This window comes from Doryrhamphus excisus, linkage group LG11 (genome assembly GCF_037039965.1).
Source record: "Doryrhamphus excisus strain RoL-2023G ecotype Guam linkage group LG11, RoL_Dexc_Guam_v1.1, whole genome shotgun sequence".
Lineage (NCBI taxonomy): Eukaryota > Metazoa > Chordata > Actinopteri > Syngnathiformes > Syngnathidae > Doryrhamphus > Doryrhamphus excisus.
Genome location: NC_136367.1, coordinates 8993718 through 9017466, shown reverse-complemented (window position 1 = coordinate 9017466; position 23749 = coordinate 8993718). Strand labels below are relative to the sequence as shown.

The 23749-nt window shown below is 42.9% G+C and overlaps 1 protein-coding gene across 8 annotated transcripts in view; it reads left to right on the top strand.

Moving 5' to 3' along the window:
- myo9aa (myosin IXAa) overlaps window positions 1-23749 on the top strand; it is a 112301-nt gene that overhangs the window by 79625 nt on the left and 8927 nt on the right. For 7 of the 8 annotated variants that reach the window (XR_009130882.2, XM_058078937.2, XM_058078939.2 and 4 more), the window contains 19 exons: window positions 481-553; window positions 3041-3175; window positions 3307-3346; window positions 3421-3543; window positions 10717-10797; window positions 10955-11065; window positions 13670-13792; window positions 14316-14465; window positions 16195-16505; window positions 16877-18547; window positions 19617-19716; window positions 20876-21082; window positions 21687-21784; window positions 21869-21999; window positions 22114-22334; window positions 22404-22520; window positions 22603-22791; window positions 22897-22944; window positions 23382-23493. Coding sequence is in view for 7 of the 8 variants with exons in the window: in XM_058078937.2 (XP_057934920.2) it covers window positions 481-553; window positions 3041-3175; window positions 3307-3346; window positions 3421-3543; window positions 10717-10797; window positions 10955-11065; window positions 13670-13792; window positions 14316-14465; window positions 16195-16505; window positions 16877-18547; window positions 19617-19716; window positions 20876-21082; window positions 21687-21784; window positions 21869-21999; window positions 22114-22334; window positions 22404-22520; window positions 22603-22791; window positions 22897-22944; window positions 23382-23493 (4041 nt within the window). In the remaining variant the exon portion in view is untranslated. The remainder of the gene's footprint in view (window positions 1-480; window positions 554-3040; window positions 3176-3306; window positions 3347-3420; window positions 3544-10716; window positions 10798-10954; window positions 11066-13669; window positions 13793-14315; window positions 14466-16194; window positions 16506-16876; window positions 18548-19616; window positions 19717-20875; window positions 21083-21686; window positions 21785-21868; window positions 22000-22113; window positions 22335-22403; window positions 22521-22602; window positions 22792-22896; window positions 22945-23381; window positions 23494-23749) is intronic. The other variant, XM_058078940.2, reaches the window with a different exon arrangement.

Sequence of the window (23749 nt, the reverse complement as noted above, 5' to 3'; positions counted from 1 at the left end):
GAAACGATTTGTAGTTAGGCAAACACGCTGTAGTTCTTTGATTTTCCGTCACATCCTGTAATTGTAAGCTTACCACCGCCCTGCTATCACACTTTAGAATATACCCGAATTCCACTGTTCCATCAACTTTTCACATTTTAACATCTTCAGTTATAACAATAACTACAATGCTGGTTTGAAATTATGAAAGTAACAAAAGCACACACAAAACTTGATCTTTCATATTTTGACACTAACAAGAGTAACTGATTTTAACCTCCACAGGCCTTTTCTCTCAGTAATAAATCACGTGTACTGAAAAGGATCATAACACACACTAATAACGCTCAATTCTCTTTGTTTTGATTGCAATGATTGATAACCCCAACCAAAAGTTTGGACACACTAGCTCCTGCAATGCAATGAGATTGTGTGTTCAAACCTTTGGCTTATACTTTGAAATGATGTGATGCTCACATCCTGCTGTCTGTTGGCGACCAGGCGTGAGCAGGAGTCCTCGTACACCATTGTCAGACCTCCAGGGAAGCAACACCATCAATGACAAATCTCCACGGTAAGTCAGTCTGACAACGGGCTATTTCGTGAGAAACTGTATTGCACTGGTAACTTCCAACATCCCGTTTCTCGTCTTTAAGATTGGATTTTCCCAGGAAATGCATAGAAATACTTAGTAAATTAGAATATGGTGTCAAAGTTATTTGGTTTAGGAGTTCAATTCAGAGTAAGGACCAAGTGGGTAGCGTGCAGGCCACACAGCTTGGAGACCCCAGTTTGATTCCACCCTCTAGCATTTCTGTGTGGAGTTTGCATGTTCTCCCCGTGCATGCGTGGGTTTTCTCCGGGTACTCCGATTTCCTCCCACATTCCAAAAACATGCTAGGTTAATGCGACTCCAAATTGTCCATAGGTATGAATGTGAGTGTGAATGGTTGTTTGTCTATATGTGCCCTGTGATTGGCTGGCCACCAGTCCAGGGTGTATCCCGCCTCTTGCCCGAAGACAGCTGGGATAGGCTTGTGAGGATAAGCGGCATTGCATGATGAGCATACTGGCATTCTACGCCACCTGTGCCTATCGGGACTGGGAGAGCTTGTCCTATATGAAAGTTCATTAATTTTCTACTGCTTATACTCGCGAGGGTCGCAGAGGTGCTGGAGCCTATCCCAGCTGTCTTCAGGCAGGAGGCGGGGTACACCCTGGACTGGTGGCCAGCCAATCACAGGGCACATATAGACAAACAACCATTCACACTCACATTCATACCTATGGACAATTTGGAGTGGCCAATTAACCTAGCATGTTTTTGGAATGTGGGAGGAAACCGGAGTACCCGGAGAAAACCCACACATGCACGTGGAGAACATGCAAACTCCACAGAGATGGCCGAGGATGGCATTGAACTCCTGTCTAACCACTCGACCGCTATGCAGCCCCTATTTGAAAGTATGAATTTTAATAAACCTTTGGGTATTGGGCAGAAGTGAACTGCTGTGAAGTTGAGATGAGACATTAGCTGTGCTGTGACACCAGTTGCTGCTCTCACACTGTCCAATTCAGACTCGGGTCCACTGCTCCCTTAATTAGCTTTGGGCCGTGAGATTAGCGCTTCACAACCGTAACTTGTCGCTAGTCACCCGCCCAAGACTGCTTTTGTTAGACGCACTCAGTGGGTGTTAAATCCCTCCTTAATGTGATTTGCAACCTCTGCGCCCCCTCCTTGTCTCCTTGTCTTGCACTCACACCCTCATCTTGCCAAATGAATCTAGCAGCTGCTTCCTTAATGATGTAAAGTCAGAGCTATGTATTGAAGTCACCCAGGGTGTGATAAATATTCAGGCCCAACAGGGTGCTTGTCAGCTGGACAGTGCAGTGCTCACTGTATTGCTTTATGGGGCTCCTCCAGAGCCCATGGGTTAAACATTCAAGCCATATTGGTGATGATCACTTGGGGGGAAGTTCAGCTTTGTTTTTTTTTTTTGTTTTTTTAAGACAGACGTGATCTGATGGTGTATGCTTACTTGTCATTGCATAGGGCAGTGTGTAGTTCTGTGATAATACTCTGATGGACACAGAAACTAAACAACTATGTTTCTACACAGTCGACGCGCAGACAATTGGTTTCCTCCTGATTTCATCACATAATTCACAAATTGGCAGGCTGCCATACTGTAGTTGAAATCATGTGCATGTGAAGTTTCTGCCAAGATAAATCGGTGCACCCCTTGCAGCGAGCATCTCCTATGTGACCATGAAGAAACAATAGGTCTCATTAAGCGTCCACTTACCTGACACTTGCAGTTGCACTCAAAATCGTAATATTAGAAGTGGTGCATGGGGAAAGGGTTTTTATTTGTTGGTTTATTGCATGAATGTTATGAGCTTTACAAATAAGTACAATTTAATGGTTGATTGATTTGAAGCAGCTGTTTGGATGTTTTCCTGGTGTGGGATTTAACTTTCATTTTGAGGCCTTAGGTATGAGGCTGTGGTCCACTGTTTACTTGATTACCTGAATGTTGCATACAGGTTCCCCCCAGGGAAACAAAGCAAAAAAACAAGAGCACCCTGAGAATGCAGACCTAAGACCAAAGTAAACATTTTGTCAACTGGGAAATCATAGTGTGTACAAAGCTATGTTTAGGACCTTAATAGCTAAAATACATTAGTGTCATCGAGATACTAAATTAGTTTTGGATCCTACATGAGCACAATGAATTATAACCCACTGTAATGACATTTCACTGTGATAAAAGGTTCAATTAGATTTGCCCATGTTGTCCACATGCATGAATTATATCAGAATTGTATCCATATTATTTCATTAGATTTTCAGCGATGTGTTGATTGTCACTAAAGCATTCCTAGAAGAGGGTATAGTTAAATCTCTGCTCTATATCAGTTATACATTTTTTTCTACTCCTTTTACTGTTGGATACTTTTACGGTATGTTCAGGACACCAAAGCATTCATGGACGAAAATACTTTGGTTGCTTGAGGTCATGAGATGAGACGATGACATTGTGTGTATGTTTTTCCATAGGTGTTCACCAGGCTGGAACGGGCGTGCGGGTCGTCAGAGCCGCTTGTCATCCAGCAGCTCCACAGCAGATGAAGACGGTATCTTTGTCAACTCTGCCAGCAGCAAGCTTCTGGAACGAGCCCATGACATCCTTATGTAAGCACCCTCTACTGTTGTACACCAGTACTGATATTTCTGTAGGAAGGACGCCCGTTGTCAGCGGAGATCTTCTAACCTTTATTATACTGTAGGTTATATGGATTCTCCTTTTTACTCTTTATAAACAGGAGGAACAAAAACTACAAAGCCAAGCCAGTTCTTCCAAAGGTAAGAATACAATTGTAGTGTTGTATTTCTGTTTATTTCTAAACATTGAGAGGTCTATATTCTGTTGCCTGCAGCACTTACTAAATGTCAAGTCACTAAAGTACCTCAGCAACCTGACGCTTCACGACCGCATCACCAAGTCGCTGCTTCATCTCCACAAGAAGAAGAAACCACCCAGTATCAGTGCACAATTTCAGGTCAGAAACAAACACACACCCTCATATAAAATGCTTGAGCAGCCTGTTGTCCGAAAGTGCACAGATTTGCACTGTGGACTCTCACTCTAACTATGAATATGACAAAAACTAATGAGCGGGTGTGTCACCGGGCAGTCGTAAATCAGACGACGGGTGAAGTCACCCCTCCATTTTGGATTTGCTCACTTAGTGTGAAATCCATCATCACACGGCCACCTCAAAATCTGAGGTGAACGAAATTATGTCTGTGAATTTAATACAAGTCAATTTAGGAGGTTTTATTTATTTTAATACATTCCCATCAACACACTCTTATTCTGGTTTTCCATCCAAAACGCAAGCAACCTTTTCTATATGAATAATAAACCACTCTGCTGCTTTGTTATCACTGGCAGATCCTTTTACATGTTCAAGGATGCGATCTGTCTACTTACCCATAGATGTTACTAAAGATCGACTGATACATCGGCCGGCCAATATATCGGGCCGATATTTGCGTTCTTTACTTGAATCAGTATTGGCCGATACGTGCGTGGGTTCGCCGATGTATTTTTCCGCTGCATGATTTACAGACAGGCATCCACCGGGCAGCTTTGTGTTGCCCAAGGACCCTACAACACACGCAGTCACGGCACCCCTCCCCCCTCCCTCACCAGCGGTATGTTTTCAACTTTTAATTATCCTCTAACAGTTAAACTTAGTTGAAATATTGCCACCTGCTTTGAAATAGGAAACATGAACGCCAAGTGCATGCAATATACGTGCTTGAAAATATAGTTTAGTTTGTGGGTGTGAAAAGCAGGAATGCTGCTGAATGCTTCATCTTTAAAAGTGCCTACCGTTGGAATTCGGGAGCTGTTGATGTAGTTGGAGGCTAATATGTACAGCTGTTACAGTAAAACTAAAATCATGCTGTTTGGTAACAGCCAAAGGACACGTACCAGCAATCAGAATCAGAAATGGTTTTATTGCCAGGCATGATCAAACACATACTAGGAATTTGTTTTGGTGAAGTAGGTGCCCACACATATATTAAAATATTAAAATACAAAATATACAGAATACAGTATAAATATACACTACCGTTCAAAAGTTTGGGGTCACCCAGACAATTTTGTTTTCCATGAAAAGTCACACTTTTATTTACCACATGAGTTTTAAAATGAATAGAAAATATAGTCAAGACATTGATAAGGTTAGAAATAATGATTTGTATTTGAAATAATAATTTTTTCCTTCAAACTTTGCTTTCGTCAAAGAATCCTCCATTTGCAGCAATGACAGCATTGCAGACCTTTGGCATTCTAGCTGTTAATTTGTTGAGGTAATCTGGAGAAATTTCACCCCACACTTCTAGAAGCACCTCCCACAAGTTGGATTGGCTGGATGGGCACTTCTTGCGTACCATACGGTCAAGCTGCTCCCACAACAGCTCAATGGGGTTTAGATCTGGTGACTGCGCTGGCCACTCCATTACAGATAGAATACCAGCTGCCTGCTTCTTCTCTAAATAGTTCTTGCACAATTTGGAGGTGTGCTTTGGGTCATTGTCCTGTTGTAGGATGAAATTGGCTCCAATCAAGCGCTGTCCACAGGGTATGGCATGGCGTTGCAAAATGGAGTGATAGCCTTCCTTATTCAAAATCCCTTTTTACCTTGAACAAATCTCCCACCTTACCAGCACCAAAGCAACCCCAGACCATCACGTTACCCCCACCTTGCTTGACAGATGGTGTCAGGCACTCTTCCAGCATCTTTTCAGTTGTTCTGCGTCTCACAAATGTTCTTCTGTGTGATCCAAACACTTCAAACTTTGATTCGTCCGTCCATAACACTTTTTTCCAATCTTCCTCTGTCCAATGTCTGTGCTCTTTTGCCCATATTAATCTTTTTCTTTTATTGGCCAGTCTCAGATATGGTTTTTTCTTTGCCACTCTGCCCTGAAGGCCAGCATCCCGGAGTCGCCTCTTCACTGTAGATGTTGACACTGGCGTTTTGCGGGTACTATTTAATGAAGCTGCCAGTTGAGGACCTGTGAGGCGTCTATTTCTCAAACTAGAGACTCTAATGTACTTATCTTCTTGCTTAGATGTGCAGCGGGGCCTCCCACTTCTCTTTCTACTCTGGTTAGAGCCTGTTTGTGCTGTTCTCTGAAGGGAGTAGTACACACCGTTGTAGGAAATCTTCAGTTTCTTGGCAATTTCTTGCATGGAATAGCCTTCATTTCTAAGAACAAGAATAGACTGTCGAGTTTCACATGAAAGTTCTCTTTTTCTGGTCATTTTGAGCGTTTAATCGACCCCACAAACGTGATGCTCCAGATACTCAACCTGCTCAAAGGAAGGTCAGTTTCATAGAGTCTCTAACCAGCTAAACTGTTTTCAGCTGTGCCAACATGATTGCACAAGGGTTTTCTAATCATCCATTAGCCTTTTGACGCAATGAGCAAACACATTGTACCATTAGAACACTGGAGTGATAGTTGCTGGAAATAGGCCTCTATACACCTATGTAGATATTACACTAAAAACCAGACATTTGCAGCTAGAATAGTCATTTACCACATTAACAATGTATAGAGTGTATTTCTGATTAGTTTAAAGTTATCTTCGTTGAAAAAAACAGTGCTTTTCTTAAAAAAATAAGGACATTTCTAAGTGACCCCAAACTTTTGAACGGTAGTGTATGTACACAATCTGTTTTTTGTTTGTTATTCCGGAAGTGCAGTCTGATTGTTTTTCCTAAGAGTCCAAACTGAGCGTTAATGTAACGCATATAGAGAGTGTCAAAGTGGCAGGATGAGGCAGAGGTGGGGTGTGAAGAGTGTCGGGGGGGTCCCGGGCCTTGTTGATGAGGCTGACAGCAGACGGGAAGAAACTGTTCTTGTGGCGTGAGGTTTTGGTCCTGATGGACCGCAGCCTCCTGCCAGAGGGGAGCGTCTCGAAGAGTCTATGTCCGGGGTGAGAGGGATCGGCCACAATCCTTTCTGCACGCCTCAGGGTCCTGGAGGCGTACAGATCCTGGAGGGATGGGAGATTGCAGCCAATCACCTTCTCTGCAGACCGAATGACACGATGCAGCCTGCCTTTGTCCTTAGCAGTGGCAGCAGCGTACCAGATGGTGATGGAGGAGGTGAGGATGGACTCAATGATGGAGGTGTAGAAGTGCACCATCATGTTTGGCAGGATGAATGTCTTCAGCTGCCGTAGGAACGTAGGAAGTACATCCTCTGCTGTGCCTTCTTGATGAGGGAGCTGATGTTCGGCTCCCACTTGAGGTCCTGGGAGACGATGGTACCCAGGAAGCGGAAGGACTCCACAATGTCAATGGTAGAGTCACAGTGATGACGGTGATGGGGACAGGAGAGGCTGAGTTCTTCCTGTTGTCCACAACCATCTCCACTGTTTTTAGGCCAGCCAGCTGTAGCGCAGAGTCCGGTATTAATCCACAGAGCCACGTCTCAATAAAGCACAAAACCGCAGATGAAGAGAAGTCCCTGTTTTTTTTCCCCAACAGCAGTTGTAGTTCCTCCAGTTTGTTGGGACGTGAACACACGTTAGAGAGAAATATCCCCGGTAGCAACGCGCATAATCCCTGCTGCCGGCCCGTTTTCCTCTCCTCCAGCGTTTCACTGCGTGTGCAAGGGTGAGCGCACCTTTGACCAGTATGTCCAAAATTTTCACTGTTGGGAGCAGAAATTTAGGAAATAAATCCTCTGGTGTTGCTCCCCTGATGTTCATGAGCTCTTCTGTGGTGAAAGAGCTCCTGGTACCGGCACAAAAAACAGTTTTATAACACAAAACAAAACAAAGCAAGGCACACCAAGACACAGAGGCAGCCGTCCGCAGCGCCATATTGAACAAATATAAATAGACGGTGTGGACATTGAAAGGGTGAATGAAAATAGATTTCTGGGGATCACAATAGATGAAAATATGAGCTGGAAACCTCATATTACAAATATACAACATAAGGTGGCTAGAAATATTTCAGTATTGAACAAAGCAAAATTTGTTCTCAATCAGAAATCACTCCACACTCTTTATTGCTCTCTGGTTCTACCATATCTTACTTATTGTGTGGAAATATGGGCTAATAACTATAAAAGCAATTATGTATATTATTGTATTATGTATATATTATGTATATTAGTATATTGACACTTACTATGGTACCCATTATGTCATTGGATGCTCATATCACCTCCTACTTTGGTACGAGGTGCATTATTGCATTAAAAAAAAAACTTAAACTGTATTATGGAAAGCAGGAAGTGAACAAATGTAACAGTTACTGATTGTAAAAGTACCAGATGGAGGGGTAGGATTTAATAAGCTTTGCTTCTTCCTACTCCTTTTGGACATATGGAATAACGGCCCAATATATCGGCCGGCCGATGTATCAGTTAATCCTTACAACACAACGTCGCTCGTGTTGGTGTAAATATGCCTCCATTTCTCAGTTTGTGGCAATTTCAAGGATTTTGTGACATTATCAAAGAAGAGTTTGGGCTAAGGTAGCTCAGCTATTTAGCTCCAAGCTCTTTTCAGACTAAAAATATTGCGGTACATACTGGCCTTTGTCCGGACTCAGGATCCTTCCCCTCCATAGCCGACATTATCAGTGAAATGTAAAAACTGTCAAAATATTTTAAAAAATTATCAGATGAATCAGTTTTAAAATGAATCATGATTAATTGCCACAAGCAACTGTCTCCGAAATATGCCAATTTTTTTGTATTTAATTAACAGAAAGATAAATAACAGAACATGATTATACATAAATTTGTATGTGGAGTTTTCAACTGATTTCCCAGAGTTTTATTTTTAATCAAGGCTGGTAATTAGTATAGAAAAAATAATCATCGTGGCTTTAACATTCACACGGACATAAATAATGACAGCGTAGCCTCCTCGTTTACTTCACTATTAGACACAACTTTCCACAAAATCCTGTTCTGTCTGACCATTTTCTCATGACTTTTGAATTCCCAATAGTTAACTCGCTGATTAAAGCTCGTTAAGAGCTCCAAATGAACTGAATATGTCATTCAAGCTAAGACACCACACAAGCCTAAAAATCTATTTATCTAACACTCGTCTCTTTCATCGTAACAGAACATTTGAATCACACTTCAAACCATGTTATGAGCAATGAGTGGTTGCGTTCCAATATGTCATGTCATCTAGAATAAAAGTACTTGTGTTAAATGTACAAAATTGTATATCCGAATTAAGAGTTACGAAGTGATAAAAATATCCACTTCTTGATCTTCCTGTTGATATTTGAACACACACACATGTGTGTATTATCAAGGGTTTTTTTTATGATGTTCAGAGTGTCCCTGAATGCATCATGCAGGGAGCAGGACTATACGTGTACTATACTATATGTGAGCTGGCGTTACATACAGTATATAGTGTTGGAATTGTACTGCTGTTGATGTGTTCAGATCAGAAAGAAGTTCTAAAACAATGTCAAACTCTGTCTCTGTCTCTCTATGATGGCAAACTTAACAGCAAGGCGTGCTTGCTCTTGCGCACATGCGTTTATTACGCTAAAGATTTCATGTAATGAATAAAATAAATTAGTTAAAGCACCGTTAATGCGTTATTTTTGACAGCCCTATCATAAACATGTAAAATTAACTTTTTAATAGTCGTAATGTATCTTGTACAGTTTACCTTACTGTCATATATGTGTAAAATGTATATAATATAAAATCTGCAGATTTGTACGGCTTTCTTCACTTGTGCACGATGCCACAATTTGTTTCCTTACTGATCATCGTCAGAATTTTTTCTCTTTTCCATTAGTGGTGTTTTTTGCATCACAAAAGGACAAAGACAAAGATAAACTGGTGTAATAGTCCTTTGATGCACACTGAGCTAAAGCCTAAAGAGATGTGGTGATATGCCTGACAAGGGATCAACCCGGATTCCTGGCAATGGGGACCTATTATGCTCATTTTTGGTCCTTTGTATTGAGATGTGGACTCTGTAGAGCAGCTACACACGGTAACCTGCACTGAAAGGTTTCTGGATCTACCAGAATATGCACCCATTCCAGCTGTATTTCGTTGGATTTCCAAAACTGTCTTTTACTCCACCCACGGCCCGTCTCTGGGTACGCCCACTCCACTGTGATTGGTCACACTGCCAAGCGCTCCCGAGGACCTCTGGACTACTGTCAACCCCCAGTTGTTAATTTTGGAGTTGATAATAAATGAATGAACTTTTGGAGAGCTACTTTAAAGTGGTTAGGTGCTACTGGTAGCTCGTAGGCTACTGTTTGGAAACCCCTGATTTGCCGTGTAATCTTAGCACAACATCGTTTTCATCATTACATTATTTCTTTGTGGGACTGCCCATGTTCCAGACATCAATGAGCTTTTAATTTGCATGCATGCAGGTAAGACCCCCCCCCCCCCCCCCCCCCCCCCCCCCGTATGCTCACAATGCTGCACAACCGCTTCCTGACACAAAATACACACAGTGCTAGCACGTCAAAATTTGCAGCAGATTGGGGAGGAGGGCAGGCATACCCTGGCACGCCCTTATAAGGAAGTCTAGTTCACTGTGGCATCACAGGAAGGCCAGTGTTACAAAAAACTCTCTGAAACCAAGCATTCGGAACCATCCCAATCTTCTTTCAGAGCTCACTAACAAATGCGCAAGCCTCATCTGAAACTCTGTCATTGATGAACAAAGGAATATAACATTTGAACAACAATTACAGGTCAGAAAAGTGGAAAAAGCATAACCTTCGAATGTTTTTCTGCTCAATATCCGATTGCACAAGTTCAGGGGCATTCTTGGTCAAGAAAACTAAGCACAAGCTACTATTTGCTGACTTTCGGACTTCTTTGCACGTGCTGGTTGTTGGTAGCGGTGCAATGAGAGCTGTTGGCCCCAGTGCGTGGATGACTTCACTTCCCACATCCTGTGCTGCACTGATTGCTTTAATCTCCCATGGAGGAGGCTGAATTCCTCCTACAGCTGACACACACACACACACTATACTCGGTAATGAGTCATTGTACATGAAAGTAGCACACAAACCACATACTTACATGCTGTTTTCACCATCTTATCTGAAAGAAATGTTTATTAACACAGACAAACCACAACTATATAATATAACAAAGACCCATTTTTGTGTCCCATTCTGCAGGCCTCCCTCAATAAGCTAATGGAGACCCTGGGTCAGTCTGAGCCATATTTTGTCAAGTGCATCCGTTCCAATGCTGAGAAGGTAAATCACGGGCAACTTTGGCAGTAGCCACTTGATTGTTTTGTTTCGTTTTTCAAAGCATTTTTTTCATTCGTTTGGAACTCCTCATTTCCTGTTCTTCTCTTTTCACCCTCCACCGCCTGTTGCTCCCTCCCTTCCTCTACTTTCCTTTTCACAGCTGCCCTTGCGGTTTAATGACAACCTGGTGCTGAGGCAGTTGCGTTACACAGGCATGCTGGAGACCGTGCGCATTCGCCAATCAGGCTACAGCATCAAGTACAACTTTAAGGTAACTTCACTGTCACTGTTTACTGCCATAATTCATCTTTATGATAACCATCAAAGCACTTTCAACTCATTTATTGCTCGGCCCATTCCAAGCAGGACAGTTAAGCCCAGGCCATTATACAGTAGTGCTATGATATATGATATGCTTATCTGGATTGCCTGTGCACACTGTGCACTACGGGGTGTGCATGTTGCATGAATGCTTTTTCAGCTATGTGACATCATAGCAGCGTGATACAAGACTTCTTGTTATTTTGTCCAGGAAGACCATTTTCTTTTTTGAAAAAGGTGAAAACGGCCATTCAAAGGCAGCCAGTCACAATACGGTAGTTGTGTATTCTGGTACGCCTCACAAGTTTCGAAAATGACACAAAAAATGTGTATTATACTGAATGGACCAAACTGCTGCTTCGGTGAAGCATATTCAGAACGACTACTTGTCTCCAATTTCCAGCCACAGAAAACAGTATTCATCTGTTTCCACAGACGAGGCAGTGATCGACGTGACTAATTTATGTCTAAAATGGATGGTTATCTGTGGTTTAGTAGAGCTCTCCAGCAAGAAAACCCTCAACGAGCCAAAGATTAGCCAGTGAAAAGGGTTCATCTGTGTATCATATTAACATATTTTCCCTCTGTGCAAGCATGTGCAGGCCAGAAGCACCATCAGTCTCACTCCTCAAAATCCCAAATCTTGAATGGTACTTGACATGCAGCTTTCCACAATACTAGGGTGGTAAAATCCCCAAAAGGCACTTTTTGCTGATACTGCTCGAATCCACATTAATTGCATAGTATCATCAATGCGTTACAATGATTTCAAGCCTACACGGTGATGAATGTGTTTCAGGCACTCAGTGCTTTTTTCAGAACAGTTGTACAGTAATGTGGAACCTCAAATATATTCCGCAAGATTAGATGAAAACCCAGGGCCGAATACAAGAAATAATGTCAATCCAATGAATTCATTGCAGATACCCAAAAATCCATTCATTCATTTTCTATACTGTTTAACCTCATTAGGGTCGCGGCAGTATGCTGGAGCCTATCCCAGCTGTCTTCAGGCGAGAGGCAGGGTCCACCCTGGACTACACCTCCCATTATCATCAATTACTAGCGAACATATCTTTCAATTTCTAGTTTTTTGACCGCTAAGTTAGTGTACATAATTATCACTACCGGTTACTTGGGAGAGCCATAAAACAAGCTTTAATGCTGGGTTGCGCAGATGACTTAATCAGCAGAGGTTATCATTTAGCAGGCATTCCCCCCAGACATCCAGTATTAAATGCTGCGGTCAGCACTAATGAGAAATATCCTAGCCATGATATCATTTTGGCGGATTTGATTGTGTCCTGACTCCTTAGAACAGAGCTTCTCCATTGTCCTCACCATTCTTAACACTCCCCATGCTTGTAATTATATAAACATGGCATCAGTTTTCCCATCCGGCTCCAATAGCCCAGGATGTAGTGTATTACATCTACACAAAGGGCCTCAGTTTGCAAAGTAGGAGTTAGGCATTTTTATGCCATGGGGAGCCCCTGCAAATATGGACAACTGGGCACTTGCTGTTAATGAAGTTTGGGTTCTGCTCAGGGGATGATGTATCAAGCTTGTTCAATGTCTTGAGTGTATTTCATTTTAGCAAGTCCACAGGGTTGTAAGATTCACATTTTTATTTTTATCTTCATATTTGTTTTTTTATTGGAAAAAAATACATTAGAAATTATTTTCAGTAATCAGCAATTGACTTTGATTCCCTATCCTACCTTTCCATCATTTCAGAGTCCCATCCATCCATTTTCTATACCACTTAACGTGACTACTAGCAGTAGCTGGTCTCTGCACTTCACAACAGCTGTTTCGTGAACAAAGCACAGTTTGATGCCTGAGTGGTGGGTGGAGGGCTGCAGCAGACCCTTGACCTCTGACCAATCGCAACAGTGTAGGTGCGGTCAGGGGAGCAGGCTAATAAGAGACGTTTGGCTAATAGGAGAAGAATGCAGATTTACCCTGTGCAAAACCTTTGGGTTTATGGAATCCATCCATCCATTTTCTCCACCGCTTATGCCGAGAACATGCAAATTCCACACAGAGATGTCCAAGCAGAGAATCAAACCCAGGTCTTCCCAATCTCCTGACTTTGTGGCCAACATGCGAACCACTCAACCACCATGCGACCTGGGTTTATGGAGTCCATCCATTTTCACTGGGGTATGCTGGAGCCTATCCCAGCTGACTTTGGGCAAGAGGCGGGGTCCACCCTGGACTGGTGGCCAGCCAATCACAGGGCACATATAGACAAACAACCATTCACACTCACATTCATACCTATGGACAATTTGGAGTGGCCAATGAACCTAGCATGTTTTTGGAATGTGGGAGGAAACCGGAGTACCCGGAGAAAACCCACGCATGCACAGGGAGAACATGCAAACTCCACATAGAGATGGCCAAGCAGAGATTCGAACACATCTTCCCTATCTGGTTAGCCAACATGCTAACCACTCGTCCACCATGCTACTATGGCCCTGCAATGGCAGGATCGGGCTGCTTTACCATTCTTACTCAACAGTTTGCTCCATTGTTTGTGCCCCCTTAGGATTTTGTCCATCACTTCTCTGTACTGCTCCCAGAGAGCACCAGGACCTCCACAGAGGGCATCCAGCACTGGCTGGACCAGCTGGACCTGGCACCAGATGGCTATCAAGTTGGCAAGACCATGGTATTTATTACATTTATTTATGAGCAAGATACAATACAAAACAAATTGATTAGATTTTAATGAAAAAAAACCTGGTCATGGAGTCGCAGCATCCCATTCAGTCATCATTATTTAGTGACCAAAATGAACAATGAAGCCATGTGCTGGCATGTCAGTCATGCCTGTTGTTCCTTTTAAGGCTCTGGATGTTGCCATCACAGAAACAAAACTGATTTAGACATGAAGAAAATCTGATGTTGAGCCTAATATGACTTCATTCACGCTAAGGATACAATGAAGTCTATATTTATAGTCCTATATTTGGAGTCTTCAACGTGAGGAGTCAGGGGGGTCCACGCCTTGGGGATGCTGTCTATATAATTAGAAGTTCATACCTGACATTTTTTGTGGCCATGTGTCAGAGATATCTGATGTGCGTGTATGTGTGCTTGCTCATGGGGGAGTGTGGGTTTATATCACCAACCTGCATCTTCATGATGCCACTCTTACCTTGTTCTGACTGCATGGTGCTCCCCCCTCATAGGTGTTTCTGCGGGATTCAGAGCGTCAACAGCTGCAGGCCATCCTCCATAGTGAAGTTCTCAGGCTCATCGTCATGCTGCAACAGAGCTTCAGAGCCCGACTGGAGAGGAAGCACTTTGTTAGAATGAGAGAAGCAGCAATCTGCATTCAGGTACACTTCTTTGCACTTCACTTGGTGCATGTAATGATTATGCAGGTGTGGGTAACTGCCACTGAAGGATATTTCACCTGTCATAAAAACTGCTTCTGTTAATTAATTTCAAGACGACTGCTGATATAAAACTAATCATAGAGTCATGGAAAAGTATTAGACCACCCTTGTTTCTTCGGTTGATTGATGCATTGTAATGCTGCTACAAGTAAAGGTACATTTGTTTGGACAAAGATAATTTTAACAAAATTCGCTCAGTAGAGTTTATAATACTTTAAGCGACAATACCAAGAAACTTCCACGGTTTTCTTGATGATAACCAAAATCATATTCTTAGTTTTACCATGCATTAAAATGAACAAGAAACTGAAGAAACAAGGGGGACCTAAAATTGTTTTCCATGACTATATATTATTATTATTGCAGTTTTTCTTTTTTTGTAAGTCACCCCAAAAAATGAATTAGACCATCTTTACTTTCCTTTGTGGGTTTGTTGGGAGGCTTGTTGGCAAGGTTGCCAAGAAGGTGAATGACACGAGGGAGCTTAACAACAACATACGTAGATAGGGAGCATGTACATAAGTTATCAAAATCTACCAGCAATCACGTCAAATAAATGAAGGATGGGATTGAAGCACTTTGCATGCAAAATGCTGTTGTGCTAGAAGAAAAAGTGGATGCTGCAATGAAAAAGGAAGAAGCAAAGCAATCAGATCATATTGCAAATGATTTACAGAATAGATGAGTTGGACGGACGCATGAATGATGCTGTTCTGACTGGGCTTCACGTTACACGGCGGTTAACAAGGGGCAATAGTGCCATTCATACACAAAAATGACAAAACAGCACTGCTGAAACCGAGAAGTTAATCTGACTGAAACAAACGTCAACATCAATGAGCATCTAACACAAATTATGGTAGCAGGAATAAAAAATCAATACACTAAGAGCAGTCCAGTTGCCATCAATCCACTGCCCTGAGAATACAATGACCTGGCACACTCGAGTACCAACTGGAACATTTACATCAAGTTATAAATGGACAACCACATGAAGCCAAAGTTTTATGATTTATTTCTGAACTATAATTCTTCCAAGAAATGGACATGAGAACAAAGTGTATTGCATGGAATTTCATCTAAACTTTGATATGAGTGCATTCGCCACCAGTTTGTCAAGCCGCCTGGGAACCGCATGAACTGATTTTCCAAGGACCTCTTGTGGGATAGAAGGCATAACTTTTCATATTTGCCATTGATTTATTTCATAGTTTTAATGATAACATACCGTAGATTTAAATCCTATACATCAGGGATGTCAAACTCATGTCATCGAGGGCTGAGACACACCAGGTTTCCATTCCAGCCGGTCACTAAAGCAGGTGATTTTAATGATTTTTGATGATTAATCCTCCTTTGGGTTGAGGGAAGGAGCTCATCAATTGAATCACCTGCTGGAGGAAATGGTTGGAAAGAGAACCTGCAGTGCTTCGGTCGACACATGTGCCATACATCATGGAACATGCGCAAAAGCATTTAGTAAACTATTACAACATATGAATCAATTAGTATTTTAAAATAGGGAGTTAATTTTCAATCACCCGAGAGTTGATTCTGGCTGAAAGTTATTTCCTATTCTATATGCAGAATCATATGTTTGTCAGATGCGCCGATATTTAAAGGTATTGTGAATCTCTTACTTTTACTTATTTTGTTCTGAAACTTTTAGAAATGGTGGCGATTGTATCGACCAATAGAAGATGAGGAAGAGCAAATTGACCATACTCGCCATGAGGAGGCAACATTGTGCCTGCAGACCCACTGGCGGGGGCACCGTGAACGTCACAAGTTCAGGCTGTGGAAACAGGCTGCACTGGTGCTTCAGAGGGCGTGGCGACAGTGGCTCTGTCGGCGCTGCACAGCAACACTGATCATTCAGACGGCCTGGCGCTGTCATCGAGCCAGAGAAGCCTATATGCGTCTTTATGCTGCTGTGGTGCAACTCCAGACTTTAAGCCGAGGTTACCTCGCACGAGAGTGGTAAGCCATACTATACACGTGTAAGACCTATTTATTTAATTTGACAAGCCCCTGCATCTGTCTTGTAATAGTGCGACTAAGCCGAAACAACATAACAAATGCAAGCTGGTTGAAAAAGCAGATTTTTTGGTAATGGTCTTGAGTACTTGATCATTGTCCAATATGCAAACGGACCGATCTCAGTATGAACAATGCCTTTGGCAAGCAAGTCAAAGCAGCTCTACAATCAGTTGATCTCTGTACCTTTACTGGCCTACAGGACATACAGTAGTGAAAACATTTAAGGTTGAATACCCTGACCAAGTGCAAACTGGTATTTGACTCTATATTTTTATGAGCTGAAATGTGTACAAATGTGTTTCAATCAACAGTTTCAGAGAATTGAGGGAACAGAAGTGGAGGGAAGGAGAAGAGCAACAGGAGAAGCTGCTTCAGCAACACAACGGACAGATTAGCTTTTTGCCAGAGGACGCCGCCCCTGAGAGAGTGGCAGCTTTGGACCTCAGCCCCTGTGAGGATCCCTCCTATGAAGAACGGGAAAGTACGCTCGGTATTCGTAGCAACACGGATGGAGAGTTCAAGGAAGAAGATGAACATGCCAACTCAGAGGCACCTCCTTCTGTTGCCACCTCTTCGGTGGTGGTGCGAGAGAAGATAAGAGCTGCAGATGAACTCAGCCAGAAAGCCACTCGGGCCAAGAGAGAGAGCCGGCGGATGCGAGAGCTCGAACAAGCAAAATTCAGCCTGGAGCTCCTCAAAGTCCGTGCGACCTGTGGTGGGAGCTCTCCCCCTTTTGAAGAAAGGTGCTCGTCCTTTGACCTGGTAACCTCCACCACTCCACCTCTGTGTTCACCACAGGGCACACCCGACAGCCAGAGTTCCAGAGGCAGCTTTGAACTTTTAAGTATTGAGGATGCTCCCAAAGCTACCGAGGAGGTGACGGACAGTGAGGACTTGTGCTCCCCCATCGGTTCAGGAGCAGCACTATCAGAGTCGAGAACAGATGCTCTCTGCATAAGCCCAACGACAGAGGAACTGCACAGGGAGCAGACCTCAGATGCTGCTGGTCACCTTGGCAGCCATTACCAGGTACAAGCAGAGCCGGCACTCTCTTCCACACATCCGCCCAAACTCGAGAACTACCTCCCGACCTTTTACGTCCCTTCTTGTGATAGCAGCCCAGGTGCTCCCTGTCCTGTGGCTGGGGAGCCAGTACAAAAAACAGAAATAGTCTCTACGACCACGATCAAACCTCTTAAAGAACGGCATGACTCGACACGTCGCCCAGTGGTGGTAGTCATCAGTATGCAGAAAGAAACCCCATTAGGCCAAGATCAGAGGGAGCTGGTTGAGGTTCATGACTCTGCATCTCAGATTCGGGAGTTGAGACAAGCTCCACCTTCCATTGCCGCTGTCTCGCCTTCCGCTGACCAAGTGGTCTTGGAGAAGCTGGTGCGATTGAATGAGGAGAAGAAGGAGAGGCAGCGTAATCAGCAACAACAGAATGAGAGGGAGATGATGGAGCAGATAAGACAACAGAAAGAAGCACTGGAGCGTCAGCGCCTTTTCTTTGCTCAGTATGAGAAAGATATGTTTGAGAAACATAGGGGAGAGGCTTTGCAGAAGATACAGCAGAGCCGACAGGGAGAACAAGATGTCTGTGGATCTGCCGCCTCCAGTAGACCACCCAGACCCAGCTCTCTGCTCATTGAGAAAACATCAGGCCTCGTTCCTCATAGCAGAACCCAGTCTGACTCATCAGTCCCACTGGTACACTCCCCACAAGAGGGGGGTATCCACAGCAGTGCCCCTAATACCCAGGTGCCTCTTCCACCTGCTTCTGCCTCCATAGAAAGGCGCAAGGAGAACAAACCTGTTCCTGAAGGCTGGGCGCCCAAACTCACCCTTGAGTCAAAAGATGGAGCAACCAGAGTGAGATCTGCCCCCAAGAAGGTGCAGCGTAGTCAGGGATCCACAGTTAGTCTCTCAGGCAAGCCAGGAAACATCTTCTTCTCTCCCAAGGACAAAGTCACATTTGCCAAGTGAGTATTGACACATTCAACTGCTTTCATTGGGTGAAAGCTGACAGTATTAACCAGAGTTATAAGTCTTAATAACCATGATGAATACATTTGAAAACTTTAATTTCATTAAAAATGAAGTACAGTAAAGTCTTGTTATATCGATATTCTCGGGAGTCGGAAAAAATACCGATATAACCGGACTATCCATATATCTGATCCTGCGCCGAACTGCATTAAAAGTGGGCAATAATGCACTCGACATTGTTCTATAGTATAGAACAATGTCGAGCAGCTTAAATCAATCTTTGCTTAAGGATTTCAATACCAAAAAAGAACACGGCGAACGGCTGCTTCCAGTCAACTTTATTTTTCACACTTCCACCACCAGAGCACAGCACACACACCGATTCCCGCACTTCCTGGTTCACAGGTCATGCTCAACCCGCCCCACATAGCTGGCCAAACACATGCCTGTATAGAATCTATACACACGAGAGAAACCACGAACGCCAGCATGTACATATGAAAAACAGTGATTATTGCAAGCGATAAAAAGATATCTGAATACAACACAATTAAATACATGTACTTGTACGCTTGTGTCTTCGTTGGAATAGGTGTGTATGCTGTCAGTTGGTTCTTCTGTTGCAGGCATGTGTTTGGCCAGCTATGTGGGGCAGGTTGAGCATGACCTGTGAACCAGGAAGTGCGGGAATCGGTGTGTGTGCTGTGCTCTGGTGGTGGAAGTGTGAAAAATAAAGTTGACTTGAAGCAGCCGTTCGCCGTGTTCTTTTTTGGTATTGAAATCCTTAAGCAAAGATTGATTTAAGCTGCTTTTGTATCGATATAAGCAGACCAAATTGGCTGGCGGGAGATGAAAAGGGCATCATAGTAACCGGATTATCATAATAACCAGGTATCGTACTAACGGAACTATTTATATCATAAAAGACTAGAAATTTGCCGGGAAAGGAAAATAGTATCGTAATAAGTAGTAATTCGTTATAACCGATATCGATATAACGAGACTTTACTGTAAAAGACATCCCTAGTTGTAATTCCTTTTTTTCCTCTATTTGTACTTCAGATTTGACAATGTTGCTGTCACCAAAGAGACGCCTCAAGCCATTCCTACAGAGGGACCCATATATGTCTCCAGGCTGCCTAAAGGGGCAAAAACACGAGATGTAAGCATCTTTTTAAGATTTTCAGTGTAGCATGTGCTTCTTATTAAAGGGGACCTATTATGCTTTTCCACTTTTCTGACCTATAAATGTAGTTAGAATGTTTTATTCTGGTGTTAAACCATGCCAAAGTTTCAGATAATGAGGTTTGTGCACTTGGAAGTGAGCCCTCTGAACCATCAGAGAAGTGTTTGTAACACGTTTCAGAGGTTTTTCTTTCTTATATGGGCATGCACCCTCTAGCAGCTCTGCTTGGCTCTGTTTACAGCTGCTATGGATATCTTTCTTTGAGACAAGCGCAGGCAAAAGTGGTTGGAGTTGGTGATTCCCAGCAAGAGGAAAATGTAGTCATCTGTCAACGGCATTTCACAGGGGATTGTTTTCGTAAACATGAATGTGAAATAGCCGCAAAATTGTTGCTGAAGACAGAAGTAGTGCCCTTTCACCACGAAAGGTGCATTAATTTCAGACACACTTGTCCACCATGCATCCACAGGAGTGGGGAGAACCACAGTCTTCAGCTGGAGGACTACATCAGAGTTTTCAGTGGGTCTACAAGAGTTATTTTAAACACGGGTCGTCCGGCAAAAAGTGTATAACGACCACATTTTTACTACCAATGTCAAGATTGTCTGCAGTTGGTAAACGCGGACTTCCGTCACCACTCGTGTTCGTACATGGTAAGTCAAGGGTCTCCACCTCGTAGCTCATGAGATACCAGGAGCTCCTAATCTCGTTTATTCATTTATTATCAATTCCTACACTGAGAAAATTAGAAAGGGGCTTTAGGCCATAGTCTGGAAGTCGTCTGCAAAGCTTTGGAGTGTGACCAATCACAGTGGAGTGGGTGTGCCCGGACGCGAGCCGTGGGTGAAACAAATTACAGACAGCAGACCGTTTTGGAAATCCAAGGAAATACAGTTGGAATTGGAACTGGAAGATCTCGAAAGGTTTCTGTGTGGGATATCGTGTGTAGCTGCTCCATAGGAGCATAATAGGTCCCCTTTAAATTGTCTTCAATGTGGATGCATGAATGAATGAATGATTGCCTAAATGCATTTTGGTAGCATAGTAGCAAGTGCTGCATCTCAACTAGGAAAAAGAAGACTATGACAGAAACAGAGGAATTTCAAACATGACTATCACTTCTGGTAAACTCCAGGTTGGCAGAGCAGGCCAAAAAAAGAAAGCCCGAATGTCACGGACTCGCTCCAACTTCCTCACCCGCGCCCCCATCCATTCTGTTGGGGGCGATTCAGATGAGGATGATTATGATGGCACCAGCCCCCAACATTCCCCTGTAGCCCTCTCCAAGCAGAGCTCCACAGAGGAAGGCTTAGGAGGCTCCTGTTTCAGTGACTCTGACATGGTAACAGGCGCCATTGATGCCAATCCTGGCCCTCTACAGTTTTTTTTCACATCTGTTTGTCTTCTTCTAACCCCAACAACGTAGAGACCTCTCTTCATTTTACTGAGCTTCTACATCTGTTTTAGTCAACTCACTCAGTGGAAGACACATTTTGAAATGTCCCCCCAAAATGTGCAATGATGTACAAACTGTCTTGCAATTTCTGAAATGTGTTTTCACAAACCTTCTGCTAAACCACTTTTCTAACATAACTTGACCTTTTTCACAGGTTGTCTTAGACTCCCAAACAATATTTGCATGTCTGGGTTTCCTCTTTTAAGTATGAGCTTTAGATGTCACACCCTTCAGATTTTTGTAACTTGTGATGACTCTTCTTTATCACTAACACCATTCTCTCTGTCAGCAGTTACGCTTTTGTCACTAAATTGTTTAGTGGACTGTATTAGGAGGTACAGTATTATGCATGATGCAACAAGTACTGCATTAAAGCATACTCTAATGCTGCCATCTACTGACAAGCTGTCAAAGCTGACAAAGTCTTTCAGGCAAATGTTTGTCTTTGTGGCCAAATCATTTTAATAGTTCTTGCACATTGTTTTTTCAGCCCACAGGCTCAGAGGAAAAAAAGAATCTGCACAAAGTTATGTTATCAGGAGATTTGGGAAAAGTGGACTCCTTGCGCAAGAACTCGCAGGATGGAAGGTGTGTCTCAATTTTACTGAAAGCAACAAATCCATCAAAAAAGTCATTTAAACCAAATGTTAAATGTCAATCACTTCTTAACAGAGTTCGTGGGAAGATGCGATTCTGGGGCAAGACCAAGCATAGTGAGAAGAAAACCTCCAGAGAGAAGCTGATTTGTGTGGCAGATTCCTTGGATGGCGAGGATGGGGAAACGGGGCCATTGCTGAGAGAAGGTCATCCACATCTCGAGTTGTTGGACACTTGGATGATGTCTTATGTTTTACGTTTCCTAAAGAAAATATAAGCATGCCACATATCACTGACAGAGATTCTCCTGGGCTGAACAGGTCAAGAAAACATGTCGCCTCGCTGTAGTCCAGATCTGATGTTGGAGCGTGGGTACCGAGACTTCAAGGAGAACAAGGAACTATCTCCCAAGGTGAAGCGAAGGCGCAGTGTGAAGATCAGCAGTGTGGCCGTGGAATCCACCCAGTGGCAAAGTGACGCTCTGCAGATACTCACCTGCACCAATGACTACAGGAGCATGAATGACTTCCTCATGAAGAAGGTAAGGATTCTCAAAGCGTCTTGTTTGTTTCACATTCAAGTGTCAAATTTAAGTTTTGTCTTTGTGCAGATCAGTGATTTGGACACAGAAGACAGCAAAAAGGACACCATGGTGGACGTTGTATTCAAAAAAGCATTGAAGGAATTTCGTTTGAACATCTTCAACTCCTATTCCACGGCTCTGGCAGTATGGAGTGTTATGGAATTTCAAACACGACTTATCATCTTGGGCCGACATGATGATTCTCTAAATGTTGTCCTTCTTGCAGATGGATGATGGTAAGAGCATCCGCTACAAAGACCTCTATGCTCTGTTTGAGCACATCCTGGAGAAGACCATGCGACAGGAGCAGAGGGACTGGAGCGAGTCTCCTGTCAAAGTTTGGGTTAACACATTCAAGGTCTTCTTGGATGAGTTCATGACTGAGTATAAACCTTTGGATAGCACCCTCAGTAAGGTAATGCCAACACTAACTTATCATAATTACAAATATTTATTGGTTAAATATCACCCTTCTGAGTATATAGGATGGAAGCTTCATTTCCTTGTCTTTTTTATACAGCAATCTAAACCTGAACACAAAAAGCGAAGGAAGAAAGATGCAGACATTGTAAGTCTCTTCTTTCTTATCATCGTTTTATGATGCTTATCCTAAAACATTGAGTAGTGACCTACTACACTTCAATGACAGGGTCCCTGCGTATTTGCAATCCAGCTTTAGCGACTTTTTTAATTGAAAATGTTTTATGTGTGTGAAAAATGCGGCCATATATTGGTAGAAAATCCATCTGATTTTGCCCTACATTGGTAAATCTGCATCTCATTTACACGCAGTACAACTTAACAACTTATCATTAGCGGGGATCCTATGTATGTATAAGAAACATGGAGTGTCTCACTGGTCTAATTTTCCAAGTTTGTTCAAAGGAACATTAAACTAAGAAGTTTAGCCCAACAGTGGGTGTGGCTAAGTACTTTTTGTCTATATTGTGTATTGTCATGAAGTTTTAAACCCGAGTAAAACATGTACTCCACTGCCATCTGCAGGTGGAGGAACATAACGGCCACATCTTCAAATCCACTCAGTACAGCATCCCCACATACTGTGAATACTGCTCATCACTCATATGGATGATGGACCGTGCCAGTGTTTGCAAATGTAAGTTTATCCACATCCTGAGAAAAGCTTTTTTGTTGCTCCTAGTTCTTGAATTTAAATGTCAATCAAGCATGATTGGATGATGAAATATGCTGACTGCCAGTGCTACGGTGTACACTGCATTGTAGGCTACTTAACAGAGCTGTGGACTCGAGTCATGATACTTGGACTTACTTGTCTTACTTGACTTACTTGAAGATACTTGGAATTGAGTTACAATTTTGACTTGACTTGACTTTGACACCAATGACTTGAA